The sequence below is a fragment of the Ascaphus truei genome, unplaced genomic scaffold (assembly GCF_040206685.1).
Source record: "Ascaphus truei isolate aAscTru1 unplaced genomic scaffold, aAscTru1.hap1 HAP1_SCAFFOLD_893, whole genome shotgun sequence".
Lineage (NCBI taxonomy): Eukaryota > Metazoa > Chordata > Amphibia > Anura > Ascaphidae > Ascaphus > Ascaphus truei.
The window spans coordinates 89344-107926 of NW_027457232.1; the positions used below are offsets into that span (position 1 = coordinate 89344).

General features: G+C 54.8%; 1 protein-coding gene across 1 annotated transcript in view; it reads right to left on the reverse strand.

Moving 5' to 3' along the window:
* Window positions 1–3562: 3562 nt before the first annotated feature.
* Window positions 3563–18583, reverse strand: part of PRRC2A (proline rich coiled-coil 2A) — a gene marked incomplete at its 5' end in the record, with an annotated part of 60416 nt that continues 45395 nt past the window's right edge. Inside the window, 6 exon segments of the mRNA XM_075585062.1 lie at window positions 3563–3901; window positions 6294–6357; window positions 7663–7748; window positions 9287–9466; window positions 12179–12277; window positions 18430–18583. Of these exon segments, the coding sequence (XP_075441177.1) occupies window positions 3773–3901; window positions 6294–6357; window positions 7663–7748; window positions 9287–9466; window positions 12179–12277; window positions 18430–18583 (712 nt within the window).

Below are 18583 nucleotides of genomic sequence, written 5' to 3' on the forward strand. Positions count from 1 at the left end.
ATTGTAGAGGAATCTTTACGAGCGGACCAATTGCAACAAGCAAAGCAGTCGGCGGCCGTGAGAACGCGCCGGGCAGATGTCCATTTATCCATCACCCGTGGCATTAAACAAATCAACGATTGCATAATTAAAATGCGTGCATGGATATGCAAACAGGGACGTGGTGTTCTCCTAAGTATTATAGGCACGTGGGACATTTTCTGCATCCATCTTTTTCCCCCTCATTATAGAAGTTGATGAAGGGGGGTTATGGTTACGCCCAGAAAGGGGGCTCATTTTTTATCAATGAAAGGTAATTAAGGTTTAACCTGGGGGGCGCGGGCGGTTGCAGAGGTCCGGCGCTCTTCCGAGGCATTTAAACGAAATGCTGGGGATCGCGTGAGGCCGCTGCCACATCTCTTACCATGTCTTCCGAGCTGGCGTGGCAACGCGGCGTCATTTGATGCAGAAGACAAGGTAAGGAGGGGGGGGGGAAGATATGAGAAAGAGCTAGATAGACATATGAGATATATCTATCTCTATATGTATGAGGTGAGAAAAATGAGAGAGAAAGTGAGTGACATAGGGGGTTCTCAACAGCACTAAGCAGCCATCTTGTCAGCCATTTTGTCCGTTTTTTTCTTGTCCCTCCCTATCATCCATTTTGCTGTGTTTCTGTGTCTGCTTGGAAGCATGAAATGGAAGCTCGAGTCTGAAAGAATATTTCGCTCTCGGCCATGCTTACTGATACCGGCCCAGCTGCAGGAGAAGGGAGGGGGCGCACGGCCTTGGGAAGTGGGGTCAGTTAGAATTGACTTCTCAACATTCGAGTGTCTGGGGGAATCAGAGAGAGAGATCATTTCTCACATGCACCCCCTTACAGAATACACAAACACAGCCGGCCTCGGATATATGGGGTAAAGGTTACTGCGCGTTGTATAACGATTTAAGCCGATTCTCATTTTCATTATTACATTTATGTTAATTCTATGACGTACAAACCACCCCATTACGGGGCGTGTGCGTTAGTTTTAGGGTATAAAAGTGCCGTTATTTCGTATACCTGTCAGAGAGCTTTGTTTATAAGCGGTCTCCTGTGTGCACCTGTACCAATAAACTCGCTTCTTATTCTGGGATTGAATGCTAACTTATATTTTTATTCACGTTTTCATAATATATATATATAATACACAGTGGTGTGAATAAGAAAGTACACCCTCTTTGAATTCTATGGTGTTACATATCAGGACATAATAATCATCTGTTCCTTAGCAGGTCTTAAGATGAGGTAAATACAGCCTCAGATGAACAACAACACATGACATATTACACTGTGTCATGAATTATTTAACAAAAATAAAGCCAGAATGGAGAAGCCATGGGTGAAAAACTAAGTACACCCGTACTGCTTCCATAGGAACTAAGATGGTAAGTAGCAGACAGGTGCTGCTAATCAAATGCCCTTGATTAATTGATCATCAGCAAGTGTGACCACCTCTATAAAAGCCGAAGTTTTAGCAGTTTGCTGGTCTGGAGCATTCAGGTGTGTATGTGAACACAATGCCAAGGAGGAAAGACATCAGCAATGATCTTAGAGAAGCAATTGTTGCTGCCCATCAATCTGGGAATGGTAATAAGGCAATTTTCAAACAATTTAAAGTCCATCATTCTACAGTGAGAAAGATTATTCAAAAGTGGAAAACATTCAAGACAGTTGCCAATCTTCCCAGGAGTGGACGTCCCAGCAAATTCACCCCAAGGTCAGACCGTGCAATGCTCAGAGAAATTGCAAAATGCCCAAGAGTTACATCTCAGACTCTACAGGCCTCAGTTAGCATGTTAAATTTTAAAGTTAATGACAGTACAATTAGAAAAAGACTGAACAAGTATGGTTTGTTTGGAAGGGTTGCCAGGAGAAAGCCTCTTCTCTCTAAAAAGAAGATGGCAGCACGGCTTAGGTTTTCAAAGTTGCATCTGAACAAACCACAAGACTTCTGGAACAATGTCCTTTGGACAGACGAGACCAAAGTGGAGATGTTTGGCCATAATGCACAGCGCCACGTTTGCCGAAAACCAAACACAGCATATCAGCACAAACACCTCATACCTACTATCAAGCACGGTGGTGGAAGGGCAATGATTTGGGCTTGTTTTGCAGCCACAGGACCTGGGAACCTTGCAGTCATTGAGTCGACCATGAACTCCTCTGTATACCAAAGTATTCTAGAGTCAAATGTGAGGCCATCTGTCCGACAGCTAAAACTTGGCCGAAATTGGGTCATGCAACAGGACAATGATCCCAAGCACACCAGCAAATCTACAACACAATGGCTGAGAAAGAAAAGAATCACGGAGTTGCTATGGCCCAGTCAAAGTCCAGACCTCAACCCGATTGAAATGCTGTGGCTGGACCTTAAGAGATCTGTGCATAAACAAATGCCCACAAACCTCAATGAACTGAAGCAACGTTGTAAAGAAGAGAGGGCCAAAATTCCTCCCCAACGATGTGAGATGCAGGGGATGTTAGGAGCGCACGATCCGGTAGGAGCAAGGAGAGGACACAGGAAACAAAAGTATACATTTATTGCGTCATCAAAACATTAAAATCCAACGCGTTTCGAACGTGTTAGCGTTCTTTATCAAGGATATACATACAATGAAAATCAGTCCTTATCAATACCCTTCTTACCTGTATACTGTTCGCGCCAAAAGAACTTGCGTCATGACGTCCGCGCACGCGGCACCTGTCATTTGAGCGCTCCTCAACTTCCTATCAATCTATGCTACACCGATGTGCGAGACTGATACAGTCAGACAGAAAACGATGACTTCACGTTATTGCTGCTAAAGGTGGTTCTGCAAGCGATTGAATCATAAGGTGTACTTAGTTTTTCACACGTGGCTTCTCCATTTTGGCTTTATTTTTGTTAAATAAATCATGACAGTGTAATATGTCATGTATGTACACACATACAGGGACACACACACACACACACACACACACACACACACACACACACACACACACACACACACACACACACAGTGTAATATGTCACGGGTTGTTGTTCATCTGAGGCTGTATTTACCTCTTTTTAAGACCTGCTAAGGAACAGATGATTGCAGCCCAGCCTTTCACCATTAGCCCCAGCATACAGTGCTTCCACTGCAGCAAGGGATTCTGGGAAATGACATGCAAATGAGCACACAACGTGTCACCTTTTTCGCCTCATTCACCCACCATAACTTAAACGTATATATATATATATATATATATATATATATGATAAGAGATTTAGGAGAGAGATAGATAGGAGAGAGAGGAGATATTAGGGAGATGGGATAAGAGAAAGGTTTATGAAAGTGTGTGTGTGTGTGTGTGTGTGTGTGTGTGTGTGTTATTTACTGAATTTATGGGGGGGGGGGGGGGGGGAGGAGATATATATATACTTCCCCGTTCTCTAAGTACACACAGAACATCGAGGTGTTTTGTTTTTTTGGAGATCAGGTTCCTTTTAATTGACAAACACCAAAAAAAAAAAAAAAATGTATTTTCATTGAAATAAACCGGGGGGAAAAAAGGGGGAGAAAATATTGTTTTTATTTGCGGGGGGAGAAGGGAGAAATGAAAATAGAATAAGGTTTGGAGGGGGGAGACCGGAGAGCGGGGAGTCTGTAATATAGAAGGGAGATGTTGGGATATTTTGACCCGTGCTTGTGTCACTCTCTGCCCCGGGGGAAAGATGGCCGCCGTCACGCAAACATTGATAGGCGAGTGGGAGAGGGTTTTAAGTCAGGGGTCTCGGGAGGAAGGGGTGCCACCGCCCCTGGGGGGGTCCCTGGAGTTTGAAGGTTCGCTGTCCCGAGTTGGGGGTCGGTCCCAAGGTCTGGGGATCCAACGTGAGCCATCGGGGGGCAGAACCTGGGAGAGAAAAAAGGTGTGAGATACAGAGCCTGGCACATGTAGGGCTGGCACAGGGTATTATACAGAGCCTGGCACATGTAGGGCTGGCACAGGGACATATACAGAGCCTGGCACATGTAGGGCTGGCACAGGGACATATACAGAGCCTGGCACATGTAGGGCTGGCACTGGGACATATACAGAGCCTGGCACATGTAGGGCTGGCACTGGGACATATACAGAGCCTGGCACATGTAGGGCTGGCACAGGGACATATACAGAGCCTGGCACATGTAGGGCTGGCACTGGGACATATACAGAGCCTGGCACATGTAGGGCTGGCACTGGGACATATACAGAGCCTGGCACATGTAGGGCTGGCACAGGGACATATACAGAGCCTGGCACATGTAGGGCTGGCACAGGGACATATACAGAGCCTGGCACATGTAGGGCTGGCACTGGGACATATACAGAGCCTGGCACATGTAGGGCTGGCAATGGGACATATACAGAGCCTGGCACATGTAAGGCTGGCACAGGGACATATACAGAGCCTGGCACATGTAGGGCTGGCAGAGGGACATATACAGAGCCTGGCACATGTAGGGCTGGCAATGGGACATATACAGAGCCTGGTACATGTAGGGCTGGCACAGGGGATATACAGAGCCTGGCACATGTAGGGCTGGCACAGGGGGATATATAGAGCCTGGCACATGTAGGGCTGGCAGAGGGACATATACAGAGCCTGGCACATGTAGGGCTGGCAGAGGGACATATACAGAGCCTGGCACATGTAGGGCTGGCACAGGGACATATACAGAGCCTGGCACATGTAGGGCTGGCACTGGGACATATACAGAGCCTGGCACATGTAGGGCTGGCACAGGGACATATACAGAGCCTGGCACATGTAGGGCTGGCACTGGGACATATACAGAGCCTGGCACATGTAGGGCTGGCAATGGGACATATACAGAGCCTGGCACATGTAAGGCTGCACAGGGACATATACAGAGCCTGGCACATGTAGGGCTGGCACTGGGACATATACAGAGCCTGGCACATGTAGGGCTGGCAATGGGACATATACAGAGCCTGGTACATGTAGGGCTGGCAGAGGGACATATACAGAGCCTGGCACATGTAGGGCTGGCAATGGGACATATACAGAGCCTGGCACATGTAGGGCTGGCACAGGGACATATACAGAGCCTGGCACATGTAGGGCTGGCACTGGGACATATACAGAGCCTGGCACATGTAGGGCTGGCACAGGGACATATACAGAGCCTGGCACATGTAGGGCTGGCACTGGGACATATACAGAGCCTGGCACATGTAGGGCTGGCACAGGGACATATACAGAGCCTGGCACATGTAGGGCTGGCACTGGGACATATACAGAGCCTGGCACATGTAGGGCTGGCAATGGGACATATACAGAGCCTGGCACATGTAAGGCTGGCACAGGGACATATACAGAGCCTGGCACATGTAGGGCTGGCAGAGGGACATATACAGAGCCTGGCACATGTAGGGCTGGCAATGGGACATATACAGAGCCTGGTACATGTAGGGCTGGCACAGGGGATATACAGAGCCTGGCACATGTAGGGCTGGCACAGGGGGATATATAGAGCCTGGCACATGTAGGGCTGGCAGAGGGACATATACAGAGCCTGGCACATGTAGGGCTGGCAGAGGGACATATACAGAGCCTGGCACATGTAGGGCTGGCACAGGGACATATACAGAGCCTGGCACATGTAGGGCTGTCACTGGGACATATACAGAGCCTGGCACATGTAGGGCTGTCACTGGGACATATACAGAGCCTGGCACATGTAGGGCTGGCAGAGGGACATATACAGAGCCTGGCACATGTAGGGCTGGCAATGGGACATATACAGAGCCTGGCACATGTAAGGCTGGCACAGGGACATATACAGAGCCTGGCACATGTAGGGCTGGCACAGGGGGATATACAGAGCCTGGCACATGTAGGGCTGGCACAGGGACATATACAGAGCCTGGCACATGTAAGGCTGGCACAGGGACATATACAGAGCCTGGCACATGTAGGGCTGGCACAGGGACATATACAGAGCCTGGTACATGTAGGGCTGGCACAGGGGATATACAGAGCCTGGCACATGTAGGGCTGGCACAGGGACATATACAGAGCCTGGCACATGTAGGGCTGGCACAGGGGATATACAGAGCCTGGCACATGTAGGGCTGGCACAGGGACATATACAGAGCCTGGCACATGTAGGGCTGGCACCGCAGGATATACAGCCTGGCACCTCTAAGGCTGGCACAGGGGAATATATACAGAGCCTGGCACCTATAGGGCTGGCACAGGGGGATATACAGAGCCTGGCACCTCAAGGACTAGACATACCTGCTGATAAACATCAAAACGTTGATTTCTGAAGACTCCGTAACTTGAACTTGAAGATTTTGTCCTGAATATAAAAAGAAAGAAAAGTTACCAATAGAAGAATGACAGTATAGGGTGACACAGTGACACAGGCAGAAGGGAGCTATGAGACTGTCCCTCCCCCCGCAGGGTGACACAGTGACACAGGCAGAAGGGAGCTATGAGTCTGTCCCTCCCCCCGCAGGGTGACACAGGCAGAAGGGAGCTATGAGCCTGTCCCTCCCCCCGCAGGGTGACACAGTGACACAGACAGAAGTGAGCTATGAGCCTGTCCCTCCCCCCGCAGGGTGACACAGTGACACAGACAGAAGGGAGATATGAGTCAGTCCCTCCCCCCGCAGGGTGACACAGTATCACAGACAGAAGGGAGCTATGAGACTGTCCCTCCCCCTGCAGGGTGACAGTGACACAGACAGAAGGGAGCTATGAGTCTGTCCCTCCCCCCGCAGGGTGACACAGTGACACAGACAGAAGGGGGCTATGAGCCTGTCCCTCCCCCCGCAGGGTGACACAGTGACACAGACAGAAGGGAGCTATGAGCCTGTCCCTCCCCCCGCAGGGTGACACAGTGACACAGACAGAAGGGAGCTATGAGCCTGTCCCTCCCCCCGCAGGGTGACACCGTGACACAGACAGAAGGGAGCTATGAGCCTGTCCCTCCCCCCGCAGGGTGACACCGTGACACAGACAGAAGGGAGCTATGAGCCTGTCCCTCCCCCCGCAGGGTGACACAGTGACACAGACAGAAGGGAGCTATGAGCCTGTCCCTCCCCCCGCAGGGTGACACAGTGACACAGACAGAAGGGAGCTATGAGCCTGTCCCTCCCCCCGCAGGGTGACACCGTGACACAGACAGAAGGGAGCTATGAGCCTGTCCCTCCCCCCGCAGGGTGACACCGTGACACAGACAGAAGGGAGCTATGAGCCTGTCCCTCCCCCCGCAGGGTGACACAGTGACACAGACAGAAGGGAGCTATGAGCCTGTCCCTCCCCTGCAGGGTGACACAGTGACACAGACAGAAGGGAGCTATGAGTCTGTCCCTCCCCCCACAGGGTGACACAGTCAGAAGGGAGCTATGAGTCTGTCCCTCCCCCCGCAGGGTGACACAGTGACACAGACAGAAGGGAGCTATGAGTCTGTCCCTCCCCCCGCAGGGTGACACAGTGACACAGACAGAAGGGAGCTATGAGTCTGTCCCTCCCCCCGCAGGGTGACACAGTGACACAGACAGAAGGAAGCTATGAGCCTGTCCCTCCCCCGCAGGGTGACACAGTGACACAGACAGAAGGGAGCTATGAGCCTCCCCCTCCCCCGCAGGGTGACCATTACCTGCCCCCCAGTGATGAGACTCCTCCTCCCACATTAGCTTTCCTGTGATCTTCAGGCTGCTTCATCTCCGCTGAATGTGTCTGATACTAAGAGAGAGAACACACACTTTGAGACGCCAGGCTGTCACCCCCCCTCGTGCCAACCATACACACGCCAGGCTGTCACCCCCCCTCGTGCCAACCATACACACGCCAGGCTGTCACCCCCCCTCGTGCCAACCATACACACGCCAGGCTGTCACCCCCCCTCGTGCCAACCATACACACGCCAGGCTGTCAGCCCCCCTCGTGCCAACCATACACACGCCAGGCTGTCACCCCCCCTCGTGCCAACCATACACACGCCAGGCTGTCACCCCCCCTCGTGCCAACCATACACACGCCAGGCTGTCACCCCCCCTCGTGCCAACCATACACACGCCAGACTGTCACCCCCCCTCATGCCAACCATACACACGCCAGGCTGTCACCCCCCCTCGTGCCAACCATACACACGCCAGACTGTCACCCCCCCTCATGCCAACCATACACACGCCAGGCTGTCACCCCCCCTCCTGCCAACCAAAGACACGCCAGGCTGTCACCCCCCCCCCCCCCTCGTGCCAACCATACACACGCCAGGCTGTCACCCCCTGTGGCGAAAATGGGGGTAATCAGCAGTGGACTCGGCTGGTTACGCTTATTTCGTATTGGGGATGAAGGGGTTAATTTTAAATGCTGTTCCCCTGTACCATTTTCCCCTCTATGCATTGTTGTCCCCTTTTTGCAGGCTTGTCCCTACCTGCAGTGCTGAATAACAGGAGCCGTTCCATTAAGACTGCTAATTTAGGAACGGAGTGAGCCAGCACCCTGATTTTTGGTGTGCAGCCTCAGTGTAACCCCCCCAAGTACACACATATTAAAAATATAACTTTGTCATAAGGGAAACATATATTTTTGATAAAGTGCCTTTCTGTTGCAGTTTTAAAATGTACAGGCAGGATGCTATTTGTTTCTGCGTCTCCCGTCACACCCCCCCTCGTGCCAACCATAGACACGCCAGGCTGCCCCCCCCCCCTCGTGCCAACCATAGACACGCAAGCTGTCACCCCCCTTCGTGCCACCCATACACAGGCCAGGCTGTCACCCCCCCTCCCTATTGCCACCTATACACACGCCAGGCTGTCACCCCCCTCCCCGTTGCCACCCATACACACGCCAGGCTGTCACCCCCCCCGTTGCCACCCATACACACACCAGGCTGTCACTCCCCCCTCCCCCATTGTTGCCACCCATACACACGCCACGCTGTCACCCCCTCCCCGTTGCCACCCATACACACACCAGGCTGTCACTCCCCCCTCCCCCATTGTTGCCACCCATACACACGCCAGGCTGTCACTCCCCCCCCCCCGTTGTTGCCACCCATACACACGCCAGGCTGTCACCCCCACTCCCTGTTGCCACCCATTCACATGCCAGGCTGTCACCCCCCCCGTTGCCACCCATACACACACCAGGCTGTCACTCCCCCCCCCCCCGTTGCCACCCATACACACGCCACGCTGTCACCCCCCCCCCCGGTGCCACCCATACACACGCCAGGCTGTCACCCCCCCCACAGTGTTGCCCATGTGGGCTCTCACCTCACTCCTGATGGAGTGTGCCCGCCCCAGGGCAGAGAGATCGGCTCGCAGGCCGAGGCCCGAGGGGTGAAGGGGCTGAAGGGTTTGCCCCACGGTGACGAGCGAGGGCTGCTGGGGTGCAGAGGGGAGCGCCCCAAAACCCATCACAGGGAGCTGGGAGTCCACCATGGAAAGAACAACCTGGAGCGGAGGAAAGGAGTGTTACACAGCGGCAGTGCCAGCCTCCCCCACTACTACACCATGTATACACCGCGCGGGCAGTGCCAGCCTCCCCCACTACTACACCATGTATACACAGCGCGGGCAGTGCCAGCCTAACCCACTACTACACCATGTATACACAGCGCGGGCAGTGCCAGCCTCCCACACTACTACACCATGTATACACAGCGCGGGCAGTGCCAGCCTCCCCCACTACTACACCATGTATACACAGCGCGGGCAGTGCCAGCCTCCCCCACTACTACACCATGTATACGCAGCGCGGGCAGTGCCAGCCTCCCCCACTACTACACCATGTATACACCGCGCGGGCAGTGCCAGCCTCCCCCACTACTACACCATGTATACACAGCGCGGGCAGTGCCAGCCTCCCCCACTACTACACAGCGCGGGCAGTGCCAGCCTCCCCCACTACTACACCATGTATACACAGCGCGGGCAGTGCCAGCCTCCCCCACTACTACACCATGTATACACAGCACGGGCAGTGCCAGCCTCCCCCACTACTACACAGCGCGGGCAGTGCCAGCCTCCCACACTACTACACAGCGCGGGCAGTGCCAGCCTCCCCCACTACTACACCATGTATACACAGCGCGGGCAGTGCCAGCCTCCCCCACTACTACACCATGTATACACCGCGCGGGCAGTGCCAGCCTCCCCCACTACTACACCATGTATACACCGCGCGGGCAGTGCCAGCCTCCCCCACTACTACACCATGTATACACCGCGCGGGCAGTGCCAGCCTCCCCCACTACTACACCATGTATACACAGCGCGGGCAGTGCCAGCCTCCCCCACTACTACACCATGTATACACAGCGCGGGCAGTGCCAGCCTCCCCCACTACTACACCATGTATACACAGCGCGGGCAGTGCCAGCCTCCCCCATTACTACACCATGTATACACAGCGCGGGCAGTGCCAGCCTCCCCCACTACTACACCATGTATACACCGCGAGGGCAGCGCCAGCCTCCCCCACTACTACACCATGTATACACCGCGCGGGCAGCGCCAGCCTCCCCCACTACTACACCATGTATACGCAGCGCGGGCAGCGCCAGCCTCCCCCACTACTACACCATGTATACACCGCGCGGGCACCGCGCGGGCAGCGCCAGCCTCCCCCACTACTACACCATGTATACGCAGCGCGGGCAGTGCCAGCCTCCCACACTACTACACAATGTATACACAGCGCGGGCAGTGCCAGCCTCCCCCACTACTACACCATGTATACACCGCGCGGGCAGCGCCAGCCTCCCCCACTACTACACCATGTATACGCAGCGCGGGCAGTGCCAGCCTCCCCCACTACTACACCATGTATACACAGCGCGGGCAGTGCCAGCCTCCCACACTACTACACCATGTATACACAGCGCGGGCAGTGCCAGCCTCCCACACTACTACACCATGTATACACAGCGCGGGCAGTGCCAGCCTCCCCCACTACTACACCATGTATACACCGCGCGGGCAGTGCCAGCCTCCCCCACTACTACACCATGTATACACTGCGCGGGCAGTGCCAGCCTCCCCCACTACTACACCATGTATACACCGCGCGGGCAGTGCCAGCCCCCCACACTACTACACCATGTATACACCGCGCGGGCAGTGCCAGCCTCCCCCACTACTACACCATGTATACACCGCGCGGGCAGTGCCAGCCCCCCACACTACTACACCATGTATACACCGCGAGGGCAGCGCCAGCCTCCCCCACTACCACACCATGTATACACCGCGCGGGCAGCGCCAGCCTCCCCCACTACTACACCATGTATACGCAGCGCGGGCAGTGCCAGCCTCCCACACTACTACACCATGTATACACCGCGCGGGCAGCGCCAGCCTCCCCCACTACTACACCATGTATACGCAGCGCGGGCAGTGCCAGCCTCCCACACTACTACACCATGTATACACAGCGCGGGCAGTGCCAGCCTCCCCCACTACTACACCATGTATACACCGCGAGGGCAGCGCCAGCCTCCCCCACTACTACACCATGTATACACCGCGCGGGCAGCGCCAGCCTCCCCCACTACTACACCATGTATACGCAGCGCGGGCAGTGCCAGCCTCCCACACTACTACACAATGTATACACAGCGCGGGCAGTGCCAGCCTCCCCCACTACTACACCATGTATACACCGCGAGGGCAGCGCCAGCCTCCCCCACTACTACACCATGTATACACAGCGCGGGCAGTGCCAGCCTCCCCCACTACTACACCATGTATACACAGCGCGGGCAGTGCCAGCCTCCCCCACTACCACACCATGTATACACAGCGTGGGCAGTGCCAGCCTCCCCCACTACTACACCATGTATACACAGCGCGGGCAGTGCCAGCCTCCCCCACTACTACACAGCGCGGGCAGTGCCAGCCTCCCCCACTACTACACCATGTATACACCGCGCGGGCAGTGCCAGCCTCCCCCACTACTACACCATGTATACACAGCACAGGTACAGCGCGGGCAGCGGCAGTGCCAGCCCCCCTCACACACACTACTACACCATGTATACACAGCACAGGTACAGCACGGGCAGCGGCAGTGCCAGCCTCCCCCTCACACACTACTACACCATGTATACACAGCGCAGGCACAGTGCGGGCAGCGGCAGTGCCAGCCTCCCCAAGGGTGGGTACCTGCTGGGTAGGTGCTTGGTGAGGTAGGTATCCGCTGTGTCCCGTGTGATGAAGAGGAGGAGAGTAATATTCAGATGGGGACGTCATGTCCTGTCTGACCTGGGAAGATAATGTGTGTGAAACAGAGAAAATAAATATATATGATGGGTAACATATAGAGGGTAATAATCTCAATTGAAACGTTATATATATTCAGATCCATAGAGTGACACAGTGACACAGTGACAGTAATACAGTGACACAGTGACATAGTAATACAGTGACACAGACACAGTGACAAAGTGACAGTAATAGAGTGACACAGACACAGTGACAAAGTGACAGTAATACAGTGACACAGTGACACAGTGACAGTAATACAGTGACACAGTGACACAGTGACAGTAATACAGTGACACAGTGACACAGTGACACAGTGACACAGTGACAGTAATACAGTGACACAGTGACAGTAATACAGTGACACAGTGACAGTAATACAGTGACACAGTGACAGTAATACAGTGACACAGTGACAGTAATACAGTGACACAGTGACAGTAATACAGTGACACAGTGACAGTAATACAGTGACACAGTGACAGTAATACAGTGACACAGTGACAGTAATACAGTGACACAGTGACAGTAATACAGTGACACAGTGACAGTAATACAGTGACACAGTGACAGTAATACAGTGACACAGTGACAGTAATACAGTGACACAGTGACAGTAATACAGTGACACAGTGACACAGACACAGTGACAAAGTGACAGTAATACAGTGACACAGTGACAGTAATACAGTGACACAGTGACAGTAATACAGTGACACAGTGACAGTAATACAGTGACAAAGTGACAGTAATACAGTGACACAGTGACAGTAATACAGTGACACAGTGACAGTAATACAGTGACACAGTGACAGTAATACAGTGACACAGACACAGTGACAGTAATACAGTGACACAGTGACAGTAATACAGTGACACAGTGACAGTAATACAGTGACACAGTGACAGTAATACAGTGACACAGTGACAGTAATACAGTGACAGTAATAGTGACACAGTGACAGTAATACAGTGACACAGTGACAGTAATACAGTGACACAGTGACAGTAATACAGTGACACAGTGACAGTAATACAGTGACACAGTGACAGTAATACAGTGACACAGTGACAGTAATACAGTGACACAGTGACAGTAATACAGTGACACAGTGACAGTAATACAGTGACAGTAATAGTGACACAGTGACAGTAATACAGTGACACAGTGACAGTAATACAGTGACACAGTGACAGTAATACAGTGACACAGTGACAGTAATACAGTGACAGTAATACAGGGATACAGTGTAATACCAGCGACACAGTAACGCCAGTTACCGTGTGTCACTGGAGACCAGTACTTTTACACCGAAACCACCGGGATCCCTAGCACCAGACAGGGCAAGGTTATTGAATAAAATGGGGTTTATTCTGGCACGCTGGCAGACGTACGTAACACGATACAATACCAACTGGGGGCCTGGGGAGCAGTCTCTAGCCTCGCTAGGTGCAGGGGCCTGGGGAGCAGTCTCTAGCCTCGCTAGGTGCAGGGGCCTGGGGAGCAGTCTCTAGCCTCGCTAGGTGCAGGGGCCTGGGGAGCTGTCTCTAGCCTCGCTAGGTGCAGGGGCCTGGGGAGCAGACTCTAGCCTCGCTAGGTGCAGGGGCCTGGGGAGCAGACTCTAGCCTCGCTAGGTGCAGGGGCCCGGGGAGTAGACTCTAGCCTCGCTAGGTGCAGGGGCCTGGGGAGCAGACTCTAGCCTCGCTAGGTGCAGGGGCCTGGGGAGCAGTCTCTAGCCTCGCTAGGTGCAGGGGCCTGGGGAGCAGACTCTAGCCTCGCTAGGTGCAGGGGCCTGGGGAGCAGACTCTAGCCTCGCTAGGTGCAGGGGCCCGGGGAGTAGACTCTAGCCTCGCTAGGTGCAGGGGCCTGGGGAGCAGACTCTAGCCTCGCTAGGTGCAGGGGCCTGGGGAGCAGTCTCTAGCCTCGCTAGGTGCAGGGGCCCGGGGAGTAGACTCTAGCCTCGCTAGGTGCAGGGGCCTGGGGAGCAGACTCTAGCCTCGCTAGGTGCAGGGGCCTGGGAAGCAGACTCTAGCCTCGCTAGGTGCAGGGGCCTGGGGAGCAGTATCTAGCTTCGCTAGGTGCAGGGGCCTGGGGAGCAGTCTCTAGCCTCGCTGGGTGCAGGGGCCTGGGGAGCAGTCTCTAGCCTCGCTAGGTGCAGGGGCCTGGGGAGCAGTCTCTAGCCTCGCTAGGTGCAGGGGCCTGGGGAGCAGACTCTAGCCTCGCTAGGTGCAGGGGCCTGGGGAGCAGTCTCTAGCCTCGCTAGGTGCAGGGGCCTGGGGAGCAGACTCTAGCCTCGCTAGGTGCAGGGGCCCGGGGAGTAGACTCTAGCCTCGCTAGGTGCAGGGGCCTGGGGAGCAGACTCTAGCCTCGCTAGGTGCAGGGGCCTGGGGAGCAGTCTCTAGCCTCGCTAGGTGCAGGGGCCCGGGGAGTAGACTCTAGCCTCGCTAGGTGCAGGGGCCTGGGGAGCAGACTCTAGCCTCGCTAGGTGCAGGGGCCTGGGGAGCAGACTCTAGCCTCGCTAGGTGCAGGGGCCTGGGGAGCAGTCTCTAGCCTCGCTAGGTGCAGGGGCCTGGGGAGCAGTATCTAGCTTCGCTAGGTGCAGGGGCCTGGGGAGCAGTCTCTAGCCTCGCTGGGTGCAGGGGCCTGGGGAGCAGTCTCTAGCCTCGCTAGGTGCAGGGGCCTGGGGAGCAGTCTCTAGCCTCGCTAGGTGCAGGGGCCTGGGGAGCAGACTCTAGCCTCGCTAGGTGCAGGGGCCTGGGGAGCAGTCTCTAGCCTCGCTAGGTGCAGGGGCCTGGGGAGTAGACACTAGCCTCGCTAGGTGCAGGGGCCTGGGGAGGAGACTCTAGCCTCGCTAGGTGCAGGGGCCTGGGGAGGAGACTCTAGCCTCGCTAGGTGCAGGGGCCTGGGGAGCAGTCTCTAGCCTCGCTAGGTGCAGGGGCCTGGGGAGCAGTCTCTAGCCTCGCTAGGTGCAGGGGCCTGGGGAGCAGTCTCTAGCCTCGCTAGGTGCAGGGGCCTGGGGAGCAGTCTCTAGCCTCGCTAGGTGCAGGGGCCTGGGGAGCAGACTCTAGCCTCGCTAGGTGCAGGGGCCCGGGGAGAAGACTCTAGCCTCGCTAGGTGCAGGGGCCTGGGGAGGAGACTCTAGCCTCGCTAGGTGCAGGGGCCCGGGGAGGAGACTCTAGCCTCGCTAGGTGCAGGGGCCTGGGGAGCAGACTCTAGCCTCCCTAGGTGCAGGGGTCTGCATCAAGAAGGCTTGTCCTGTCCGCTTCTTGTCAAGGATATCAGAGGGCTGATCACACAGCAGCCACTCTGACATGTATCTCCAGTTGGTCACTGTCAAGATCCAAACTCCTTCACAGACTGTCTCTCAGATAGTCTCCAAACTCCTTCACGGACTGTCTCTCAGATAGTCTCCAAACTCCTTCACGGACTGTCTCTCAGATAGTCTCCAAACTCCTTCCCAGAATATCTCTCAGATAGTCTCCAAACTCCTTCACAGACTGTCTCTCAGATAGTCTCCAAACTCCTTCCCAGAATATCTCTCAGATAGTCTCCAAACTCCTTCCCAGAATATCTCTCAGATAGTCTCCAAACTCCTTCACAGAATATCTCTCAGATAGTCTCCAAACTCCTTCACAGAATATCTCTCAGATAGTCTCCAAACTCCTTCACAGACTGTCTCTCAGATAGTCTCCAAACTCCTCCACAGACTGTCTCCAAACTCCTTCACAGACTGTCTCTCAGATAGTCTCCAAACTCCTCCACAGACTGTCTCCAAACTCCTTCACAGACTGTCTCTCAGATAGTCTCCAAACTCCTCCACAGAATATCTCTCAGATAGTCTCCAAACTCCTTCCCAGAATATCTCTCAGATAGTCTCCAAACTCCTTCACAGACTGTCTCTCAGATAGTCTCCAAACTCCTTCACAGACTGTCTCTCAGATAGTCTCCAAACTCCTTCACAGACTGTCTCTCAGATAGTCTCCAAACTCCTTCACAGACTGTCTCTCAGATAGTCTCCAAACTCCTTCACAGACTGTCTCTCAGATGGTCCTCTGAGGGAATCGCCACACTCCTCCCAGATATTAAATACATTTGGTTGCAATAAGCCTTACATAGATTTAGGGGTAGCTAGCTGGGCTTTATCCCAGTTTGGTGATGCCAGCTAGCCCTACCGTCACATCTCCCCCCTCAATATGAAGGCTCTGGGGTAATCACCCGATTAGGTGGCTCCACAAGCCTGGAAGTTCTTGAGGTGAGTTGGTCGCTGGTTTTGTCCAGCCGGGAGAGACCATCTGCGCTGCCCTTAGCGAAGTCCACGTCTCCAGGTTAACCAGGTCTCAGTCTCCCCCGGCATCCTCCGCAAACAATTTAGGGGGTCGTGCTCCATGAGCCCTGCATAGGGCTTCCCACATACATAGGGTACCAGCGCTCCCACATACATAGGGTACCAGCGCTCGGGGGACCAGGCTGCCAGCACCTCGAGCCGCCTCTGGGTCACCTCAGTCAGGAGTCTGTCTGGGACGCAACCCTAGCTCTCCCCTCTCCTATGGTAGCCCTGCGTCTCCTCTATCTCCTTCAACATGTTCCGTGTTCCCTCTCAGCCAAGAATTGATACGCATTGGTGTTAGGTATTGGTGGAGGGGTCTGTGATCGCCGGTGTTGACCGGGCGGTCAGGTGGATGAGTTCTGCCCGGGTTCTCCAGAACCAGGACCTGGTCTCTCTCCACTACCTCTCGCGTCTGCTCCTGCTGGGGAGCCGCGAGTTGGGGACAGGTCCCCCCCTGCTCCACTGAACCTCCCTGCCTAACCTCTATGACATAGGGTAGAGCCTGGCTCTCCCGATCTCCCAGCGGCGAGCTGCATACAGCTAACACCGCTGACCCACTCACAGCCTTGTTCTGTAAGGGCTTAAATACCCCTGGTGACAGTCTCCGGGGAGCCCTCGCACTGTCCCCCAGGCTGCCTACGTGCTGGCAGACATCCCAGGTGCGGCCGAATGCCGATACCTCCTGGGATGCCTCCAGCCCGCAGAATGGTTGCACTAGCCGGGCTCTGGTGCGAGCGACCCTCTGATGCCCGGTCAGCAGGATCTCCTTAGTCCCCTGCAAGCTCTGTTCCCCACCCACCCAGGGGCTCACTAACTGCGCCCCCCCACTCTCTCTGCCCCGTCTGGAGCAACCGTGGCTGGTTCCCAGTATATAAGCACACAGGGTCCGGGGAACCGATTGGGCATGATCTTGGAGGCAGACTCGGCCCGAGACCTCATGCCCTTCGGATCAGTGTCTGCCCGCACCCTCTCCCGGGACCGCTCACTGAGCTCCGGCCGTTCGCCCTCAGTCAGTTTGTCAGGGGAATGGTCAGCAGGGATGTCAGGACAGAGGTTAGGCTGGGTCTGGCTTACCGGCCTGGTCTCCTCCGTGACCCTGGAACATGATGGCTCAAAATGCAGGGGAGCGGTTATCACAGCTGTTAGCTCCAAAAGCTGGGGAGCATAAACCACTGTGATGGACGGCAGCACCAAAAGGCACCACCGCCTGGGCAACTGCCCCACTTTGGCTCCGTGTGACTGGGGTCACAGGAGCATCCTCTCCTGCTAGCTTCGCCAGCATCCCCGTCCGTGGGAGCCGTTGCTCTGGTCAGACCATTTACCCCTTCATCGCTGGCAATAAGAAAATCTTCTGGCTTCCAGCTATGGCGACGGCTGACGCCACGCGGTCGCGCCCTATATGGGCACCCGCGATGGACAACATGTACTTGCTACAACGTGACGTTGCAGTCGCCGTAGCAAGTACAGCCGAACCCCATTGTAACGTGGTGCTCGGGGTCCACATAATGAGACCGCGTTACAACAGGGATCACGAAATGGCCGCTGCGCGAGGACTTACCCGGCATCTGCAGCCCTCTCCTCACTTGCAATAACCACCTCATTTACTGCAAAAAGTTACTTGGAAAGATCAGACCATTTGGCCACATTGTAGCGGAAAACAAAATGAACCCCATGTCCCTGAACTGGAACCAGGCAACATAATACCTAGAGATCGATAGATATATATGGTAGGGGTAATGGCGGGCTTGACCGTCATTAAAAGCAGTCACATTTAGCCCTACCGTCACACTGACACACCCCTGACACACACACACACTCACTCACCTGTAGCAGTGTCTGTTGCTGGTCCGCACTGAGCTGGGCAGGGCAGTAATGGCCGCTGTACAGGAAGGCGGGAGCCTGGTAGACGACGCTACCGGCGGGCATCTTACCCAGGTCACCGATCTCCAGGTACTGGCCTTTCAGGGCAATGCCAGAG